The 18,996-nt window shown below is 36.9% G+C and overlaps 3 protein-coding genes across 3 annotated transcripts; 2 read left to right on the plus strand and 1 right to left on the minus strand.

The window, feature by feature from the left end:
* The first annotated feature begins 265 nt into the window (after positions 1–265).
* Positions 266–1,217, plus strand: LOC104750407 (uncharacterized). Its single transcript, XM_010472197.3, has one exon. It carries the CDS (start codon positions 301–303, stop codon positions 1,165–1,167), a length of 867 nt encoding a protein of 288 aa, XP_010470499.2. The 5' UTR covers positions 266–300; the 3' UTR covers positions 1,168–1,217.
* Positions 1,218–3,510: 2,293 nt separating this feature from the next.
* On the plus strand, positions 3,511–6,652 carry LOC104750408 (glucan endo-1,3-beta-glucosidase 2). The gene is made up of 4 exons (XM_010472199.2): positions 3,511–4,223; positions 4,680–5,933; positions 6,035–6,056; positions 6,336–6,652. Exons 1-4 carry the CDS (start codon positions 4,121–4,123, stop codon positions 6,487–6,489), a joined length of 1,533 nt encoding a protein of 510 aa, XP_010470501.2. The 5' UTR covers positions 3,511–4,120; the 3' UTR covers positions 6,490–6,652.
* A 153-nt stretch (positions 6,653–6,805) lies between these two features.
* Positions 6,806–9,521, minus strand: LOC104750409 (THO complex subunit 4C). The gene is made up of 7 exons (XM_010472200.3): positions 9,282–9,521; positions 8,777–9,028; positions 7,870–8,019; positions 7,711–7,779; positions 7,432–7,622; positions 7,278–7,346; positions 6,806–7,191 (listed from the first exon to the last, which is right to left on the minus strand). Exons 2-7 carry the CDS (start codon positions 8,987–8,989, stop codon positions 7,014–7,016), a joined length of 870 nt encoding a protein of 289 aa, XP_010470502.2. The 5' UTR covers positions 8,990–9,028; positions 9,282–9,521; the 3' UTR covers positions 6,806–7,013.
* Between the last annotated feature and the right edge of the window lie 9,475 nt (positions 9,522–18,996).

Below are 18,996 nucleotides of genomic sequence, written 5' to 3' on the forward strand. Positions count from 1 at the left end.
GAAATTCTGGTAAAAATTGGCACGTACGTACTACGTAGGACATAGTTTTGTTGTTATCGTAAATTCTTGTTAAATCTTGACATGATAGTTGTCAATTTGTGTGCTGTTTAAAAGTTAAAACCGTGTTTTATTATTAACAATTATTAATAAATTATAGCAAATACACAAAGTGAATTACTTTTTTTTGGGTATTCATTATCTTTACAAACAACTTTTTCATTTTTTTATTTTTTTTATTACCCTATAAGGTGTTGGGGAGAAAAAAAGTTTCAATTATTGAGATTAAAAGAAAAGTTGAAAATGAAGAAAATAACCAAAAAACTGTCGATGAAATATATGAAGCTCAATAAGCACCGGCTCCGGCAAGACGGATCCATGAAGTCAGATGAAGATTGTGGAGAGCTTTTCTGCGAAATTCATAGACCGGAAAGTGAAGAAATTAATGAAACAAAGGAGACACCTAAAGTTACAAAGATTATGGAGTGCAAGCATCGTAAGCTGATGTTAAATGAGAAGGAATATGAAAAGAATATTCATGTGGATGGTCAAGATCGATCCCACATATCTGAATGTTCGGTTAGGAATGAAGGTCGTGAACGCAAGGAACAACTTGATGAGGGCCCGATTAGAAACATATATCGTGTTGATATGGATCCACTAGTAGGCTCAGTTAAAAATGGTCATATGGATCATCTTGAAGATTTGATTGGGGGTCGTGATCGTACAGACCATACTGAAGGATCCACTAGGAAAAGTGCTGGTAATCGTGTGGACCAGCTCGAAGGTTCTAGCAAAAATGGTCAGAAACAACAACATGAAGACAATATTGTTAAACCAAGCAATCATGTAGATCAATCCGAAAAATCAAATGAATGTCCTTCTGATTTTGCTACAAAGAGAGATTACCTTGATTGGATTGAGTACGTAGAAGGATCCAATCATCATTGTTTCGATCGAACTGAAAATTCAGAAAAACCTTATAAAAGGGAGGATATCGATCATGACCAGATAAGCGTTGGACTGTCAGAAGGATCCATAGAAGGGTACAATGATGAGATCCTATTACTCAAGAGCTCTAAAAATAGAAAAAATGAGAAATTTGAAGACTCAAAAGGTTATAGGAAAGGAAGAGGTAGCAAGGCTAAAGATTCATTGAATTTCAAATAGGCGACTAAAGGTTAAATGGACATTTTAGCCCCAAAAAAAGAGAAATTGTTCTTTCACATTGTATTATATGACATTGATCATTTTAGATAGTATGAACTACTACTATGTATAATCATATACTCTTAATGAAAGTTGTCGTTTTAATGAAGGATCATATATTTAAATAGGTGTGATTTTTATGTATAAAAACCCAAACTTAAAAGAGGGAACATAGGAGAACACTTGACAACCTAGATCTATGGAGACAGAGAGAGAGATTGAGGAAACAAAATTTATGGGAGGATGGTTGTGGATGCAATGGAGATAGATGAGGAGAGAGAAATAAAAAAGAGAAGGAAAACAATGTCTTAGTGAAATTTTATCCGGTATGCCATGTTCACTCATGGTTAGTTTCTTAATTTATTTATGAATTAGTCTAGTTTGTGCATATTACCATGTTCACTCATGGGTAGTGAAGTAGTGCAAGGTCTTTATTTATTTCTTTTATATATACAAATTTTAAAATACAAGTTCTGAAGTTAATGGAAATACAAAAGCTACATGTGTAATTTAAAAATCTTAGTTGCTTTTTCTTCGTTTCTTCTTCCAATCCCTCGTTTTTGACTAAAACAGTGCTTCTGATTCAAACGCCATTAACATATAACTATGGACTCTACTCAGAATTAAAATACCTACATACACTAATTCAAGTCAATTACAAATGTATTGGTCATATATTTGACGCTTCCATTTTTTATTTGCGCTTCCAAGTTCTGTTTTTTTAGAAATCCCGATTCTATCACGATTTCAACCGATTCACTTTGGAAGCGTGAATAAGATCTTTAGTGACGCTTCTGTGTAAGTTGTAACTCATGAAAAAGGGTCATAAACAAAAATAATATAAAAAATGGTAGAAATATAACAAAATAATTCTATGTGTGTGGGATGTTTTGTGACAAAATTGGAAAATGAAGAGATAAACTATCATATGCTTTATAATATAGAATATGTTTTTATGTAGTCGTATGCCATAATTAACAGATAACTTTTACAACATAGCATCCATCTGTCTTATGTATATACGGATAAAATTTTCGCGTCTTTCTCATATCAATGAGAAGTGTTGACCTCTAAAACTGATAAACCTGCACATAATCAGTAAAAACATTAGATCACATAATCAGAAGAAACATTAGGTATGTCAAACATTAAATATTTCAGGTTCAAATCAAGAACAATGTGTTTTGCGGCTCCCAAACGAAGTCCACATTTCTTGACTTTTACATCCTTCTTTTTAATTCAAAATCAATGAGAGCTTCGTTCTCGACTACCTTGATTGATGAGGTTGTGTAGATTGAGCGAAAGCTGAGCAAAACCTAAGTTATTAAAGTTGTTTGAAAAGAAAAAGACCACTATTTTCCAATTGAAAAAAATATCAAAGAATTTGTAAGGAATTAAAATGAATACTTAGGTATTGTATTATATGATGATGTACTGGAAAGATATAAACTTATTTTTGTGGTAATTTTCAATATGTTTAGACTTTTAAGTTTTAGTATATATTTATATATGAAGATCTAGAGTTTTAATGTAAGCACTAATTTGATTGACAATCTAAATTTTATTATCGAACAAAAGAAGACAGTGAAGATAGTTTACCTTATGTGCATTTTAATTTACTAAAGAAAATCAATCTACCAAGTATCCGATGTGTGTTTCTTATTAAAAGTTACCAACATACAATTATAAGAAATTTGAAGTCAAAGGAACTTGTTATTTTGTTATTTGCAAGTGTAAAATGCAACACTAAAAAATATTAACAACATGATAATTTAGTGAACAATATTTTTCTAGTAAAGAGAAAATACTAAAATAAAATATCATTTTACATTCCTAACACAGTAACAAACCATATTAAATTGTTTTTCTGAAAATTATCCCAAAGGGGAGAAGGAAAAAAAAAAATACTCTTGTGTAATATAAAAGCAAAGGGAAAAATATCCAACACCTCATATTTAGTATTTAATTTTTGTAGAGACTAAGTTCTAAATTAATTCAACAAGACCATATAAACGTCAAAAGATTTAACAAAATTACATACACAATCAAGTTAGCTTCATCCCAAACACATACATCGTTTTGTTTATAAAGCTCTATACCATAGGGGTGACACAACTCACAACTAGAGGAAAAGGAAACAAAACAATTCATTAATAGATAATTTCAGAACAAATCATAAAAGCAAGAACAAAAAGGTACCAAAAGCTAATAAGGAGTGAGAGAAAGAGAGGGAAGCAAACAAAAGAGTGGCAACGGCTATTTCGTAGTTACCAATCTTATTTTGCTGTCCAATGCACACAACTTGTTCTTACACCAAAAGTTGTGCTCTTTAAAACTACAACTATTAAGTTTTTTCCTAATTGTAATTGTACTAGTATATCATAGTTTCTCGTGTACTATGTTTCACACTATTTATATACTCAAAACTAAACACCAAACATATTAATACTACTAATTAAGAAAAAAAAAAAAAAGAACTAATGACCCAAAGTTCTAGGCTTTTTCTTTCCCACAGTACCACTCTCTGACTCTGACTCTGTAAGTCTCATTTAAGCTACAAAAGATTACACAAGACCCGTTAGATTTCATTTTTGACCATTTGAAATCTCAAGATCAAATCTGAACCGTTCATTCCACCGTTACCTCTGTCTTGTCTCTCTCTCTCTCTTTCGATATAATCAACAAAATTTTCTAACTTTTTTTTCTCTCTTCATGTCCTTTTTCTCCTCAGAAAGCTTTAACCCTATTTTTTCTCTCTATACATCATCCCACGCAATTTCCCTCATTCCTTTCTTTGTGGGTTCACAAAGTTAACATTTTTAGACTCAAAACCCCATTCTTTTTACCCCTTCCTCTGTTTCTTGTCTCTTTGGGTTATCTTAGATTCTCCAAAAAAAAAAGTCTCTCTCTTTCCATGGCTTCTCTTCTCCATCTTCTTCTACTTCTGTCTCTTTCTCTTTTAGTTCTTTCTTCAGCTGCTCCTTCCCCTTCTCCTTCTCCTACTCCAGCTGATGAAGGTGAGTTCTTGTATCTATTTCAATCTTGGTCCTTGAAGTTTCAGATTCAATCTTTTAGTCCCAAATTTGAAAGTTTTAATCTTTGCATGTGTTTTATGTTCTTCTAGCTTTAAATCTGGATGCTCTCTTAATGTAAAGTAATTTTTGTATGTATTGTTTGGTTTTATCTATGTGTTTGATTCATTGAGTGCTGTTTGAGAAAGTGGTAGGTTATGATATTAAATGGGCAGTATGTGTTTGGCAGCAGGTGGGCTTTGTTTTTAATGTCCCCTAAATAATTCAATGCCTACTGTGTTGACCAGACAAAACAGTTTTTGTTCAGTAATGGTCTAGGAATCCATATCTTGTTGTATCTCTCTAATGGATTTGATATGTATTGTATTCTCTGACATGGATAAGATTACGAACTGTTATGTTGATGCTAAATGGCTTTTTTGTTGAAATCAATTTTTGTAGGTGCTTATATTGGAGTGAACATAGGGACTGATCTTTCTGATATGCCACATCCAACACAAGTTGTTGCTCTTTTAAAAGCTCAACAGATTCGTCATATCCGACTTTATGACGCTGACCCCGGGATGCTCATTGCTCTAGCAAACACTAAGATCAAAGTTATCATCTCAGTTCCTAATGACCAGCTTCTTGGCATTGGCCAATCCAACTCAACAGCAGCTAATTGGGTTAAACGCAATGTCATTGCTCATTACCCTGCCACGACTATAACCGCCATTTCTGTTGGCTCGGAGGTTTTGACCAGTCTCTCTAACGCAGCACCTGTTCTTGTCAGTGCTATCAAGAACGTTCACGCTGCTTTGCTCTCTGCAAATCTTGACCGTTTGATCAAAGTTTCCACTCCTTTATCCACTTCATTGATCCTTGACCCTTTCCCTCCTTCGCAAGCCTTCTTTAACCGTTCCTTGAATCCGGTTATAGTCCCGTTACTAAGCTTCTTGCAGTCCACAAACTCGTACCTGATGATGAATGTGTATCCTTACTACGACTATATGCAGTCGAACGGCGTGATTCCTCTAGACTATGCGCTCTTCAAACCGATTCCTCCAAACAAAGAAGCTGTTGATGCCAACACACTTGTTCGTTACTCAAACGCCTTTGATGCAATGGTTGACGCGACCTACTTCGCTATGGCTTTCTTGAACTTCACAAACGTTCCGGTTTTGGTAACTGAGTCAGGCTGGCCTTCGAAAGGAGAGACCAATGAGCCTGATGCTACACTTGATAACGCCAACACTTACAACAGCAACCTCATAAGACATGTTCTCAACAAAACCGGAACTCCTAAGCGCCCCGGGATCGCTGTGAGTACTTACATTTACGAGCTATACAACGAAGATACGAAACCAGGATCTTTATCAGAAAAGAACTGGGGTTTGTTTAATGCAAATGGTGAACCAGCATACATACTTAGGTTGACTAACTCGGGGTCAGTTCTAGCTAACGATACAACGAACCAGACTTACTGTACTGCAAGAGAAGGTGCTGATCCGAAGATGCTTCAAGCAGCTCTTGATTGGGCTTGTGGCCCTGGAAAGATAGATTGCTCACCTATTAAACAAGGAGAGGCTTGTTATGAACCGGATAATGTGATCGCTCATGCTAACTACGCGTTTGATACTTATTATCATCAGACTGGGAATAATCCTGATGCTTGTGACTTCAATGGAGTTGCTAGTATCACTACCACTGATCCAAGTAAGTAACAACAAGCTTCATTTAATTTTACATTACATTTTTTTAGAGACAGTTACTAAGCAAAAAAACTAATCTTACTTGCTTGGTTGTTTCAAATGCAGGTACATGTGTGTTTGCAGGAAGGTAAAACATCCTAATTCATTTAACTCTTTGTGTTTAATCTTGGTTTCGGTTACTCGATTATTATACGGTTTATTTTCGGTTATGGTTGGAATTTTATCAGTTATATCCTTATCTGGAAAGCTAGTTGGTTTCAGATTGGTTTATCCTAATTGCACATTCATATTCATGGAAGTACCAAGTGTTTAAACTTGTTTTCGTGTCCACTTGATTAGCTTTTGGTTTTTAAGATTAAAGAGAACGGTACCAATCTTTAATCGTTGTTTTACTATTGGATTGCAGTCTCGGTAACGGTAGAAACGGGACGTCAGTGAACATAACAGCACCATCGGCAAATTCGACGACGAGCTCTGGAATACAGAACGATTTGTATTATAGTCGGGGTATGTGGAGCATTTTCGCATTGATAGTTTTGAACGTTGCTAATGTCTTGTGATTCGGACATAAAGATTGTTTTTTTTTTGGTTCCGGGGAAGGGTTCTTTTAACTTTCTTAGGGTGGGATTGGAGTTAGAGTTGAGGCTGTTTGTGTTGGATTCGAATTTTTGTCCACAACAAAAACACAAGAAAACATTCTAATGGTCTTTAATTTTTTCCGCATTGTTGGTTTTTAAGATATAAGGCAAGTGTTGTTGGAACATTTTCAAAAGAAAACAAAATGACGAATTCGGAGGAAAATAAATTATGCCAACCTAATTCAGCTCAAGCACAATTTAGCAATTGGAATCAAGCAAAAAGATTGAAGCAAATAACTAAAGTAACAGCTTTTTTCATTTACAAACTAAATCTCTTTTACTTCAATAACCAGAGGAATGGACTGTAAAAGTGAAGCAAGAAAAGAGAAAAACAAAAGCAAAGCATCCTAAACGAAACCACACCAAACAAGACTTTTGGCACATCTGAGGTATTAGTAGGAGCCAAAGAACAATAGGTACATGACAAATGTGAAGTCTTGCTTTGCTTAAGAGATGTTCATAGCTTCAGCATGATAGCTTTCGAGATCTTTGTCAAGGTCTGCAGCCGACTTCTCCACCTGCTTCTTTCCACCTCGGCCGCTTTTATTCCCTCTGCCACCACCAGCACCTCGGCCTCTACCACGAAGCCCGCCTCGACCACCACCTCCCTGTTGGTTTTGTTGGCTGCCACACATAAACAATATGAATAAGATGATAACCGATGCACGTTCCGCCCATATTAATCAATGCAAGCTCCTTTTAACACTTACGCTGCAGGGCGTCTCATAGAAGGACCTGAACCTCTTCCTCTTCCTACTCTCCCACCTCTTACTCCTTGTCTGCAAGAACCAGTGATATATTCACTTCAGCACAAACGCAAAACTATTCTGTTGTAAAAAAACAGACCAATAGATGGGAACATACCCAATGAAGACACTCCTATTCATCCTTCCATTTAATCCAGTTACATTAACCCGAGTAGCAACAGGAGCAGCCTCGGTACTTCCACCCAGAATCTGGAGTCTCATTGGCCTTCCATCCAAGAGTACATTGTTGTATTTCTTCATAGCTAACATTGCATCACTTCTTCTCATATACACAACTTCAGCCGAGCCCTGTATGACACAGAACATCATATGTCAAAAATCGCAGCAATGCAGTAAACAACAAATAAAACCAGAGCAAAAATAAAACAAAACTTACATTTGGACGCCCATTCCTGTCAAAGTGAACTGCATATCTTTTCAGCTCTCCAATCTCAGCATATAGTTCCTAGATTGCATAGGAAGTACAAACTAATTTAAGGAATCTCCTCAGAACCAAAAACAACAAAAGCACTGGAACATAGATGTCAAGCTATACCCTTATATCTTCATTCGTCACTCCCTGATCAAGGTTGGTAATATAAACTGTAGTTCCAACTTCCACTACAGGTACCCCAACAGCTCTCAGGCTTTCTTCATACAAATCATTCTGATTCTGCCATGGCAAGTTCCTCTTCCTGCGGGCAAGCTAATCCAGTAGAACAGATAAAGTCAGCTAAAAGGGTCTGTAGAATCTTGAAGCCACATTAATCAACAAATTGCTTAGAAGAGGAGAAAACACCCATTTGGCTGAAAGTACTAAAGCAGTGAAAGCAAAGATCTCCAGGAAGTAGTGAAGAACCATCGAAATGAAACGAAGGGAAACATGCAAATTTGACTAACTTCATATGAATCACACTGGTGTTATCAGTCAGTCTCTGAAGCCAAAAAACGAAGTCCTTGGACCAATGAAAACAAAAACTGAGACAGCCATCACACTCCGAAGAAATTCCAGATGAACCATCGTGAACTTCATGCATAGTGCAAAATCTCCCCACTTAAAGCCATCATAGATCATATTTATTGTTAAGTGAAATTTTCTGAACTTCCCCCCTAAGGCTTTTTCCCCTGTGTTGCACACCAGATAACCCTATGTGGACAACTTAGCTTAGTGGAGGAGCTCCTCCGTAAAACTATATCAACCAAAAACTTCTCCACATCTATGCATATGCCTGTCGAGAAGTCCCCAGAATTTTAACCAATAAAAACTACTAATTGCAGGAACAAGGCTTTTTCTAAGAGAAACTGTCCCCCATAAACTAGAAGACGCTAAGATATTCTTGTAATCATCAGAAGTAAGGGTTTATGCATCATTTTAGAGACCATCCATCTTAAAAGTTTATAGCATGCTTCGGTATTTGGTGGCACACAGAAACTCAGATTTCCAATCAAGATTTCGAGCTTGCCTTGTTTATCGACGGCCGAGCGTTAACAGCAAGAGGACCTCTACGAACAGGTCCAGCTCCTCTTCCACCACCTGCTACAGGTCCACCACGTCCACGTCCACGTTGGGAAATCCCTTTTCCTCCAGACTTTGCAGACTTTGCAGCTGCAGACCTTGTACTCTTACTCCTCTTGACAATTTCATCAAGCGTCATGTTCAATGCGTCTGACGACATCTTCACTCCGAATTAAAATTCAAAGGTCTATTTCGAAACCTGTACACAAATCAAGGATCTCGATGAGATTCTTATAAGATCCATAAAAAGCAAATCAATCCAGGAAGGTGAGATCATCGGATTCGTAATCACTACTCGAAATCAAAACATACGAAGCAACAGATTCGTAAAACCAAAAAAACGGTTGTTCATTGACATGGATCAAAGCCCTAGATCTAGATTCGTAATCGGGAAAACAAAAAAATTGAAATCAATCAGATAAAATCAGATGAATCAAGAATCGAAACGTTACCAGATTAGGAGAAGGAAGACAGATCGTGAGATCGAAGCTTTCTGGGGATTGTTTTGGTTTTTTGGTTATGAGAATTTGATGAAGGAAGGGGGGAAAGAGCTATGAGATATTTTTCTTTACGGGTTACAAGGGGAGAAGACGAGAGGTGAAGGTATTTTATATAGCTCTAAGTCAGCGGGGTAATTTTGTATATTTACTTGAGTTAGAGGGGGCGTTTTGTTTCTTTTTCTTAAATTAGACAATTACCAGAAAGAAAGAAAAAAGGAAGATGATGCCAGCTAATGCGTTTACGCGTTTTGTTATGAGAAATTTCCCGATAAGGACTAGGGTTTGGGAAACATATCAAAACCGTCCTTATATTTTCTAATTGACATGTTACAATCAATTTGCAGTTTCAAACAGTTTGAAATTGAGTTAGCCTTTTCAGTCTTTAGATGTTTTACAATTTTTTTTTTAATTTTTTTTCAAAATTTAGCAAATCCTTAAACTACTTTTTCGTAAATTTGTGTAAAAATTATTTTGAAGTTTTTAGATAGTTTGGGTATTTTTGACTAGTTTGTATGTATTTAGATATTACAATTTTGAGTTTTGGGAATTTTCGGATAATCCGAATCCGAACCTTAAATCCGACCCAAATTCAAAATCTAGAAATACTTGAACATATTCTATACCTCTAAATCTGGAAAGCCAAGATATCTTATCCGAACCTAAATGTCCACCCGTAGATTTTGTTATAAATAGTTTTATAATGAGTACTAAAGTTTATAAAACATATCAAAATCATCATGATATTTTCTAATTGACATGTTACAATCAAGTTAGAGTTTCAAACCGCTTGAAATTGAGTTGGCCTTTTTGTAAATTCTGTATCTAAATGTTTTACATTTTTTTTAAAAAAATCTGGTAAATCCCTTTTCACATCATTTTATTTCCTTTTATTTTGAGGATAATTAGTGTTTGCAAAAGTCTGCATTTAGTTTATTTTCTAAGTTAAATCACTTTTGATAAATTCATTGGTAAGACAAAAAGTGAAGATTATTACACTATTTGCACATATGACATAAAATCTGGATTTTATAAATATTTTGGTGATATTATACCTTGTTTAATTAGATTACATGGTATAGATATGGTTGCGTAGAGTGTTGTTCTTCCCCGGTTTGTAGTGTTCCATTATTTCAGTTGCAAAACTCTTGAAAGGTGTAAAGGCTTATATTACTTTTTATTGAAGGCTTATGTTATATATTTTTAGAATCATGAGAATTTATAGAAAGATGATATGGTTTTTTATTTGATTCACAATTATGTTTGGGAAGCTATCGCACTCTTCCTTCTTTTGGCACAACATAGTTTCTTACCATCGTAGATGCATACACTTGCATGGTTTGAAATTATCTCATGATTGAAAAGAATGAAATAGTAACTTTGAAAGGTCTATTTGCCACAAAATGATAGGCATTTTTTTCTTGTTTGACTGTGTAATTGATTGATCTAGCAAATATGTAAGCAGTTCAGTGTTTTAGTGGTGACACCCACCAAAAAAGACTACACAAAGCATAACGCTTAAAATTTGCAAGCCTACACGAACTGGTGCTCGGGAAAGATAGAAAAACAAAGTATATGCTTTCACGAAAATAGTGATACGGCAAACCAACTCTGAAGCATGTGGCAAAAACATGGTCGAGATGTATAATCCAGAGAGGTAATCCTTTTGTGATTTGTGAATAAACTTGTCAATGAACTTTACCATTTGATTATAAGAGGAGGAGTATGTGTTGTGGTGTAAAGGAGCATTTTTTTCCCTCCAAATATAGTAGATTGAGATTTGAAAGCAGAGGCGTAGGAGTACGTACGTATTTATCCCTTTGGAAATGTAGCAACTTCATGATATTACAACCATGTGAAATAAACAAGTTTTGAGTAACTATGATACTTTCCCCATATGCATTATACCAAAGAAAGTGCAAAGTTTTTAGGTATACGATCCTAACCACGACAATAGATTTTAGATTCGGGCAGCTATCAAGAAAGAATGGCAATAATTTCTAATTGTGATCGTCGAAGTCAACAATCAAGGAAGATAGGTTACGAAATAAGGGCAGACCTTATCACATTGTCATTGTGACTTCCGTATAAAGTTGAGCTTTCGAGAACTAGGCAACCGGAGATCAGCCTCTCAAAAGCCACATCGTTGGCAAACTTAACCGAACTTTGATAAGTCCCAATTATGGGATAATCAAGTGTTTATCAAAACAATGAAAATTAGAACAGAACACAAGTAACTTACGAAAATTTTCTCTTCATGTCCGATTACACAATAGAGAATGCTTAAATACACTAAGAAATAACCAACTAGTTAAGAACGTGAAAACGTGGGCAAGAAAACATATTCCCACTAATTAATATAACTGAAACCATGACCACGTCATCTTCTTCTTCAAGTTGTATTTCATCAAACTTATGATAAGCTTCATAGGGTCTACATAAGGAAGAATTTCTAGAGAAAGAACAGCACGTGCAGAGGAAGCGAAGAACACGTGCGGATGAGAAGCATCATTTGCAGTTATACTTTGTGAATAGAATTGGTTTCTCTATGTTGTTTGTTGTGAAAACAGAGTCCTATGTGACTTTGGGAATTCGGTTATGATCTAACTGCGTCTAGAGGTCATTTCCGTTATCCATTGTAAACAGTTTATTCAGATAATAAAAGAGAGTTTTTTTTCTTATCAATTGGTGCGTTCGTGATCGAGATCGAAGCAATCACAGAATATTGAAGATGGTGGGTGTGATCGGATTATCACTTGTTCAGGAATTATCAGAGGCGGAGCAACAAGAAGCTTCATTAGCAGACATATACGATCAGCTTAGAGAGTTGCGAAACTCTGAAACTAAGATGGATTCAAGAATTCAATCATTAGGTTCCCAGATGAGTTCAAAGATTGAGAATTTGGGCAACGACATGAAGCTTCGCGTTCAGAAATTAGAGGATCTAGGAAGAAAATTGGATCTGGTTCTCAGTTCCTTACCCAGAATCGAATCAATCCGTGAAGTAGGCGAATCAAGTCAGCCTGGACAGTCGCATTCGCTAGAGGATCGTCATCATGTACGCTTTCCTCTCTCGGAACCTTGCCGTAGCAATATTAGGCCTGGTCTTAGAGAAAATTTGATAAAGAACGTGGAGATGCCAGTCTTTAATGGTATTGGAGTATATAGTTGGGTTGCTCGTGTTGAGAGATTCTTTCGCCTTGGAGGGTATAACGATGCAGAAAAACTAGCGCTGGTATCTGTGAGCTTAAGTGGTGAAGCGTTAAGTTGGTACAATTGGGTTGTTTACTCGAGACAGTTTGAGAGTTGGGTGCAGTTTAAGTCAAGTCTGATGTTGAGGTTTGGCAACTTGAAGATGCGAGATCCAAGCCAGAGTCTCTTTTGCATCAAACAAACAGGGACAATAGCCAATTATATACAGCATTTTGAGGACCTTTCATCTCAAGTAACTGGGTTGGATGAACAGAAACTTGAAGGGATATTTCTCAATGGGCTCTCACAGGAAATGCAAGAACTAGTTCACATGCAGAAGCCACAAAATTTACCAGAGATGGTGGCAGAAGTGAGAGCCATGGAATCAAGTATTATGCGTAGCGTTGTTAAAAAAGAATTGATGCTTGCTAACAAGGAGAATAAGGAGATTCACAGTTCTGACTATAAAGGGAATGGTCATTACAACTCTAATAATTGGAAGATGAAGACTCTTGTCACTGAAGCTGTACAAGGCAATGAGAAAACAACGGGTAGAGTGGAGCAAAAACCAAGACAACACAACACTAATGCCGAATTAGATGAAAAAAGAAGAAAAGGGATTTGCTTTAAGTGTGATGGTCCATGGTCCAGGGATCAGAAGTGTCCTAACAAAGAGCTAAGGATAATGACAGTGTTCAACGGCTATGAAGTAGAAGTGTTAGATGAGAATAATGAAGCAGATATCATTGAGGAACCTGTGGGTGAATGCATGGCTTTGTCATTCTCGTCATTCAGAGGAATTTCTGGTCCTACAACCACCAAAGTGAGAGGATAAATGGGCAAAGATGGAATAGTATCATGTTGGATAGTGGAGCAACACACAATTTTATTTTTCCGGACGCTGTGAAGAAATTGAAGCTTAAAAGTAGAGAAGACCCAAACTTAAATGTCAAGCTGGGGACAAGCATAATGGTGAACGGATTAGGAGTTTGTGAGAAGGTGACTTTCGCTGCTCAGATGTTGGAATTCACAACTGATTTCATAGTCCTTGAACTTGGACAGATTGATGTCATCCTTGGAGTTTATTGGTTAAGAACATTGGGGGATTGTAAGGTGAAGTGGGAGAAGAATGAGATGTCGTTTCTTCATGATGGCAAGATGGTATCTTTAAAGGGTGAGTCGGACTTACCCATCTCTAAAATGTCCTTGAAGTCATTGTCTATTGGTTATACAATTCAGAAGAAAGATGTGGAAGTAGAATTGTATAATCAACAGTTAACTCAGATGGAGAGTGGTCATCTCGATCCAGGGATTCACGCTGTCTTGACAAAGTTTGACAAAGTATTTGATGTCCCTTCTAGGTTACCACCAATTCGAGGTCGAGAGCACTCAATCACACTCTTACCAAATCATAACACCATCCGTGTGAGACCTTATAGGTACCCACACACACAAAAAGAGATTATGGAGACGATGGTCAAGGAAATGCTGGATTCGGGAATCATCAGGCCAAGTCACAGCCTGTTTTTAAGTCTAGTATTGTTAGTGAAGAAGAAGTACAAAAGTTGGAGATTTTGTGTGGACTATCGAGCATTGAACAGAGTCACAGTGCCGGACAAATTCCCCATTCCCATGATAGGTCAACTATTATATGAATTGAATGGCTCGACTGTGTTCTCTAAATTGGATTTAAGGGCAGGGTGCCATCAGATATGAATGAGAGAAGAAGATGTGGCAAAAACAGCCTTCAGAACCCATGATGGTCATTATGATTTTTTAGTAATGCCATTCGGCTTGACAAACGCTCCAGCAACGTTTCAAGCGCTTATGAATGAGATCTTCAGGCCATTTCTACGCAGATTTATTCTGGGTTTTTTTGACGATATCTTGGTCTACAACACCAAATATGAAAGAACATCAGGAACACTTGAGTATAGTGATGAAAGTTTTGGGAGAGAATCAGTTATTCGCAAACAAGAAAAAGTATTCTTTTGGCCAAAATCAGATTGAATATATGGGTCACATTATTTCCAGAGATGGTGTGTCTACCAATCCAATCAAAACAAGAGCTATGACAAATTGGATCACACCCAAGTCTGTCAAGGAGTTGAGAGGTTTCTTAGGTCTTACGGGGTACTACAGAAGATTTATCAAAGGATATGGAATATTGGCAAGGCCCCTGACCGACTTATTAAAGAAGGATAGTTTCAAGTGGAGTATAGAAGCACAAAAGGCATTTGACACTTTGAAGACAGCGATGTCCACAGCTCCGGTATTATCCTTACCAAATTTTGATGAAGTATTTGTGGTAGAAGCAGACGCATCAGATTTTGGATTGGGAGCAGTATTGATGCAGAACAAAAGGTCAATTGCATACTTTAGCCATGGTTTAAGTACAAAGGAGCAGTTGAAACCAGTTTATGAAAGAGAACTAATGGCTATAGTTATGTGCATTCAAAAATGGAAACATTATCTGTTTGGGAGACACTTTGTGGTACATACAGATCAGAAAAGTTTGAAGTTCTTATTGGATCAAAGAGAGGTGACTATGGATTATCAGAAGTGGCTTTATAAAATTGCCGAACTACAATTTTGAAATTGTGTACAAGCCTGATGTAGAGAATACGACAGCAGACGGACTTTCAAGAATGATACAACCTAAAGGAGTCCTGTCATCCCATTTATTGATGGCAATGACGGTTCCAACTGTGCTACAACTACAAGACATTTCTAAGGAAATTGACAAAGATGAGCAGATTCAGAAGGAAATACAGACTTGTATGTCTGATCCGAATAAGAAAAGGAAATATATGGTAAAGGATGGCAGATTATGGTACAAACACAGGTTAGTGATACCAAAAAACTCTAGCTCCATTCAGTTGATTCTAGAGGAATGTCATGCGGGTCTACTTGGAGGACATTCTGGTGTTCTAAAAACGTGGAAAAGAATTCAACAGTCCTTTCATTGGGATGGTATGTTAAAGATGATACATAAATTTGTCTCTGAGTGTGAAGTTTGCCAGAGACATAAGTACTTCACGCTATCCCCAGCAGGCTTACTACAACTACTGCTAGTGCCACAACATGTTTGGTAGGATATCACCATGGATTTTGTTGAAGGGTTGCCTACATCACAGAGGAAGAATGTTATATTGGTGATTGTGGATAGACTGAGTAAGTACAACCATTTTCTGAGCCTAAAGCACCCATTCTCAGCTGTAGATGTTGCCAAACTGTTTATAAAGGAGGTAGTGAAACTTCATGGATTTCCGGTTTCGATTTTATCCGACAGAGGGAGCACCTTTCTTATTGTGTTTTGGAAGGAGTGTTTCAAATTATCCGGCACCAAGCTGAAATATAGCACATTGTTTCACCCATAAACGGATGGTCAGACAAAAGTATTGAATCGTTGTTTGGAGACTTATCTCAGGTGTTTTGCTTCTTCTCATCCGAAGACTTGGCATCAATATATTTCTTGGGCTGAATTAAGGTACAATTCATCGTATCAAACCTCATTGAAGACAAGTCCTTTTAAAGTCTTGTATGGAAGGGATCCTCCAGCCATAATGCGTTTTGAGGAACACTCTACTAAGGTTGTCGAGTTAAGTGATATGTTGAGAGACAGGGACAAAATGTTAGCACGAATTAAGGATCATATGATCCATGCTCAACAGCTAATGAAGAACAACATAGACAAACACAGACGAGACATTGAATATGAGGTGGGAAGTTGGGTGTTTCTGAAACTACGTCCCTATAGACAACAATCGGTCTGTAAAAGAGCATCTCAGAAGTTGGCAGCTAAGTATTATGGGCCATATGAAGTGATGGAAAGAATTGGTAAGGCTGCGTATAGGTTGAAGTTACCAGAAGGATCCAAAATACATATGGTAGTCCATGTCTCTAAACTTAAGAAGGTGTTAGGCGATCATCATCAAGTGATTCCGCTTCTAGAGTTGTTTAGTGATGCAGAGGAATTGATCATCGAACCAAAAACAGTGCTGGAGACTCGTTATAATTCCAGAGGAGTGTTAGAAGCTTTAGTCCATTGGAAAGGTTTGCCTACTTACAAAAACATTTGGGAGGTAGTCAGCGAGTTATAGAGACAATTTCCAACATTGGCGCTTGAGGACAAGCTTCATTTCGAAGGGGGGCGTATTGATAAGCTTCATAGGGTCTACATAAGGAAGAATCATAGAGAAAGAACATCACGTGCAGAGGAAGAGAAGAACACGTGCGGATGAGAAGCATCATTTGCATTTATACTTTGTGAATAGAATTGGTTTCTCTATGTTGTTTGTTGTGAAAACAAAGTCACATGTAACTTTGGGAATTTGGTTATGATCTAGCTGCGTCTAGAGGCCGTTTCCGTTATCCATTGTAAACAGTTCATTCAGATAATAAAAGAGAGTTCTTTTCTTATCAACTTAGAGCGATAACTTTGACAGACGGTAAAGACACAAACTCGAGATTTGGCAAGATTGCGTTAGAGAGCCTTAAAGAAACCAAGCTTTCAGACTTTAAAGAAACCAAGCTTTCACTTCTTGTTACAAATATACAACTTTTCGTTAGAATATAACTCTATGATTTCTTCTCTCCATCTCTCCTAACATTAGGACGAACACAAGCTTACTAGTTTATATATAAAGTCTCCAAGGCCTAAATGATCATGAATGTGTGAGTACAAGTGCTGGGGGAAATCCGGTTTCAAAAGGATGGGAAATCAACTAGATCACTAGCCGGATGATCCGGATCTACTTCAGCAGTACGTAACCAACAAGTTTTGATTATTTCAACAAGGTGATATTGAGTAAGTACAATTCAAAGAAACTAGCTGGAAGAAATTGTGGAATTTGCGAGTTCTGCGATACATATGCCTTATGGCCTTTGCACTCATTTCATGCTTTCTGAAATCTGTTACGAGACAGCATTAGGAAGTTGTGTTTGTTGGAAATTCTACATTTTGTTAACTTTTATTTTGTTAGTATTCTAAAGATGTTGTAAAACGCTTAGTGGACTACGTACGGACCGGCCAATATACTGTCCTTATGTCCCTGGCCTTACGGCCCATGTACCATCGGCCCGTTGGCCCATCGGCCGAAGCCTTTGCGGCAACGCCCTAATCCTATGGCGGTTTAGTTTATCCTTTGTATTGTACTATATATATGCATGTAAACCTCGAGTTCTATTAACACAACAATCAATAAGAACAACAAAGCTTTACCCTAAACTCTATATTCATAACACGTTATCAGCACGATAGACTCCAAACCCTAAAACCCTAAGGCAGCCGCCGATTTCATCCCTCTCTTCCAAAACCCTAAACTGTTCTTCTTCTTCTCCTCCGAGATCTACCTCTATTATCTCGAAGTTTCTTCTGTTGTTTCACGAGCATCCTTAGCTCGTGATCAAGTTACATACAAACTTGATCGAGGTTCGTGGTACACGGATCGGGGGTGAGTCCAAGTACATGCGGTACAAGGATTTGTTCGTGGGAAGCAGTTCGTGGTTCTTGGAAGCTGTTCGTGGTTCGAGGTTCGTGAGATATCTGAGGTCTTTAGCTCCCAGATCATTACCGGTCAGAAACCTATTGGTGTTAAGGTAAACAAAATTCGAAACCCTCTTAAAACCCTATAATCGAATTTGAACCTTAAAACTAATGAAACCTAAAACATCTAAGTACACAATCTAACAAAGCTTTAATTTCCTCAAAACCTAAAACTTAAAATCGGTTGTTAGGACTGTTAGATTGATTGAGAATTGCGCCATAACTTTATCAACTTAAAATCGGATTTGATTGTTAGATATTGCTTGATTTGTCATGTTGCATAAGAACCTAGAAACTATTTTGTTAAATCATAAGATAGAATTTAATTAAGCTGTTCTAGGAATTTAATTTGGATTGTTCATGCATCATGGTCATAATCGAATTTGTTTAGGATTGCATATTTTCGGCTGCATAATTTAATCTTATGTTCTAGGATTAAATTTGTTTGTTATTAAAAGTTATGTTAATTTTCTAAAGCTAAAACAATGAAATTGGAATTAAAATAAAGTTAAGATAAACTTCTAAATTTAATTTAGTGGTTATCGAAAATATTAAGAGAAAAAGGAAATCCTATCTAGAATTGTTGCATGCATTAGCATATTTGTTTTGTTGCTTTGCATGCATTAACTTAAACCATAAAACCATAAAGTGGCAAGCATGTTTCGGTCTCAAATACCGCATGGCCCAAGGCATGGTACGGTCTCAAATACCGCATGTCCTATTAAACAAGTGCATGGTTCGATCTTAAATATCGCATGCTAACATTCGGAAGTCTATTTCTGTTTATGCAGATGGCCAGCCTTAAGAGCCTAGACTATCCAATACTGAACGCTTCTGGTGATAACTACTTGCTATGGGCAATGAACACCAAGATCAACTTGAAGTCAAAGGACTTGTTCGAATGCATTGAAGAGAATTCCACATGCACGG

This window comes from Camelina sativa, chromosome 16 (assembly GCF_030686135.1).
Source record: "Camelina sativa cultivar CO46 ecotype springtype chromosome 16, ASM3068613v1".
Taxonomy (NCBI): Eukaryota; Viridiplantae; Streptophyta; class Magnoliopsida; order Brassicales; family Brassicaceae; genus Camelina; species Camelina sativa.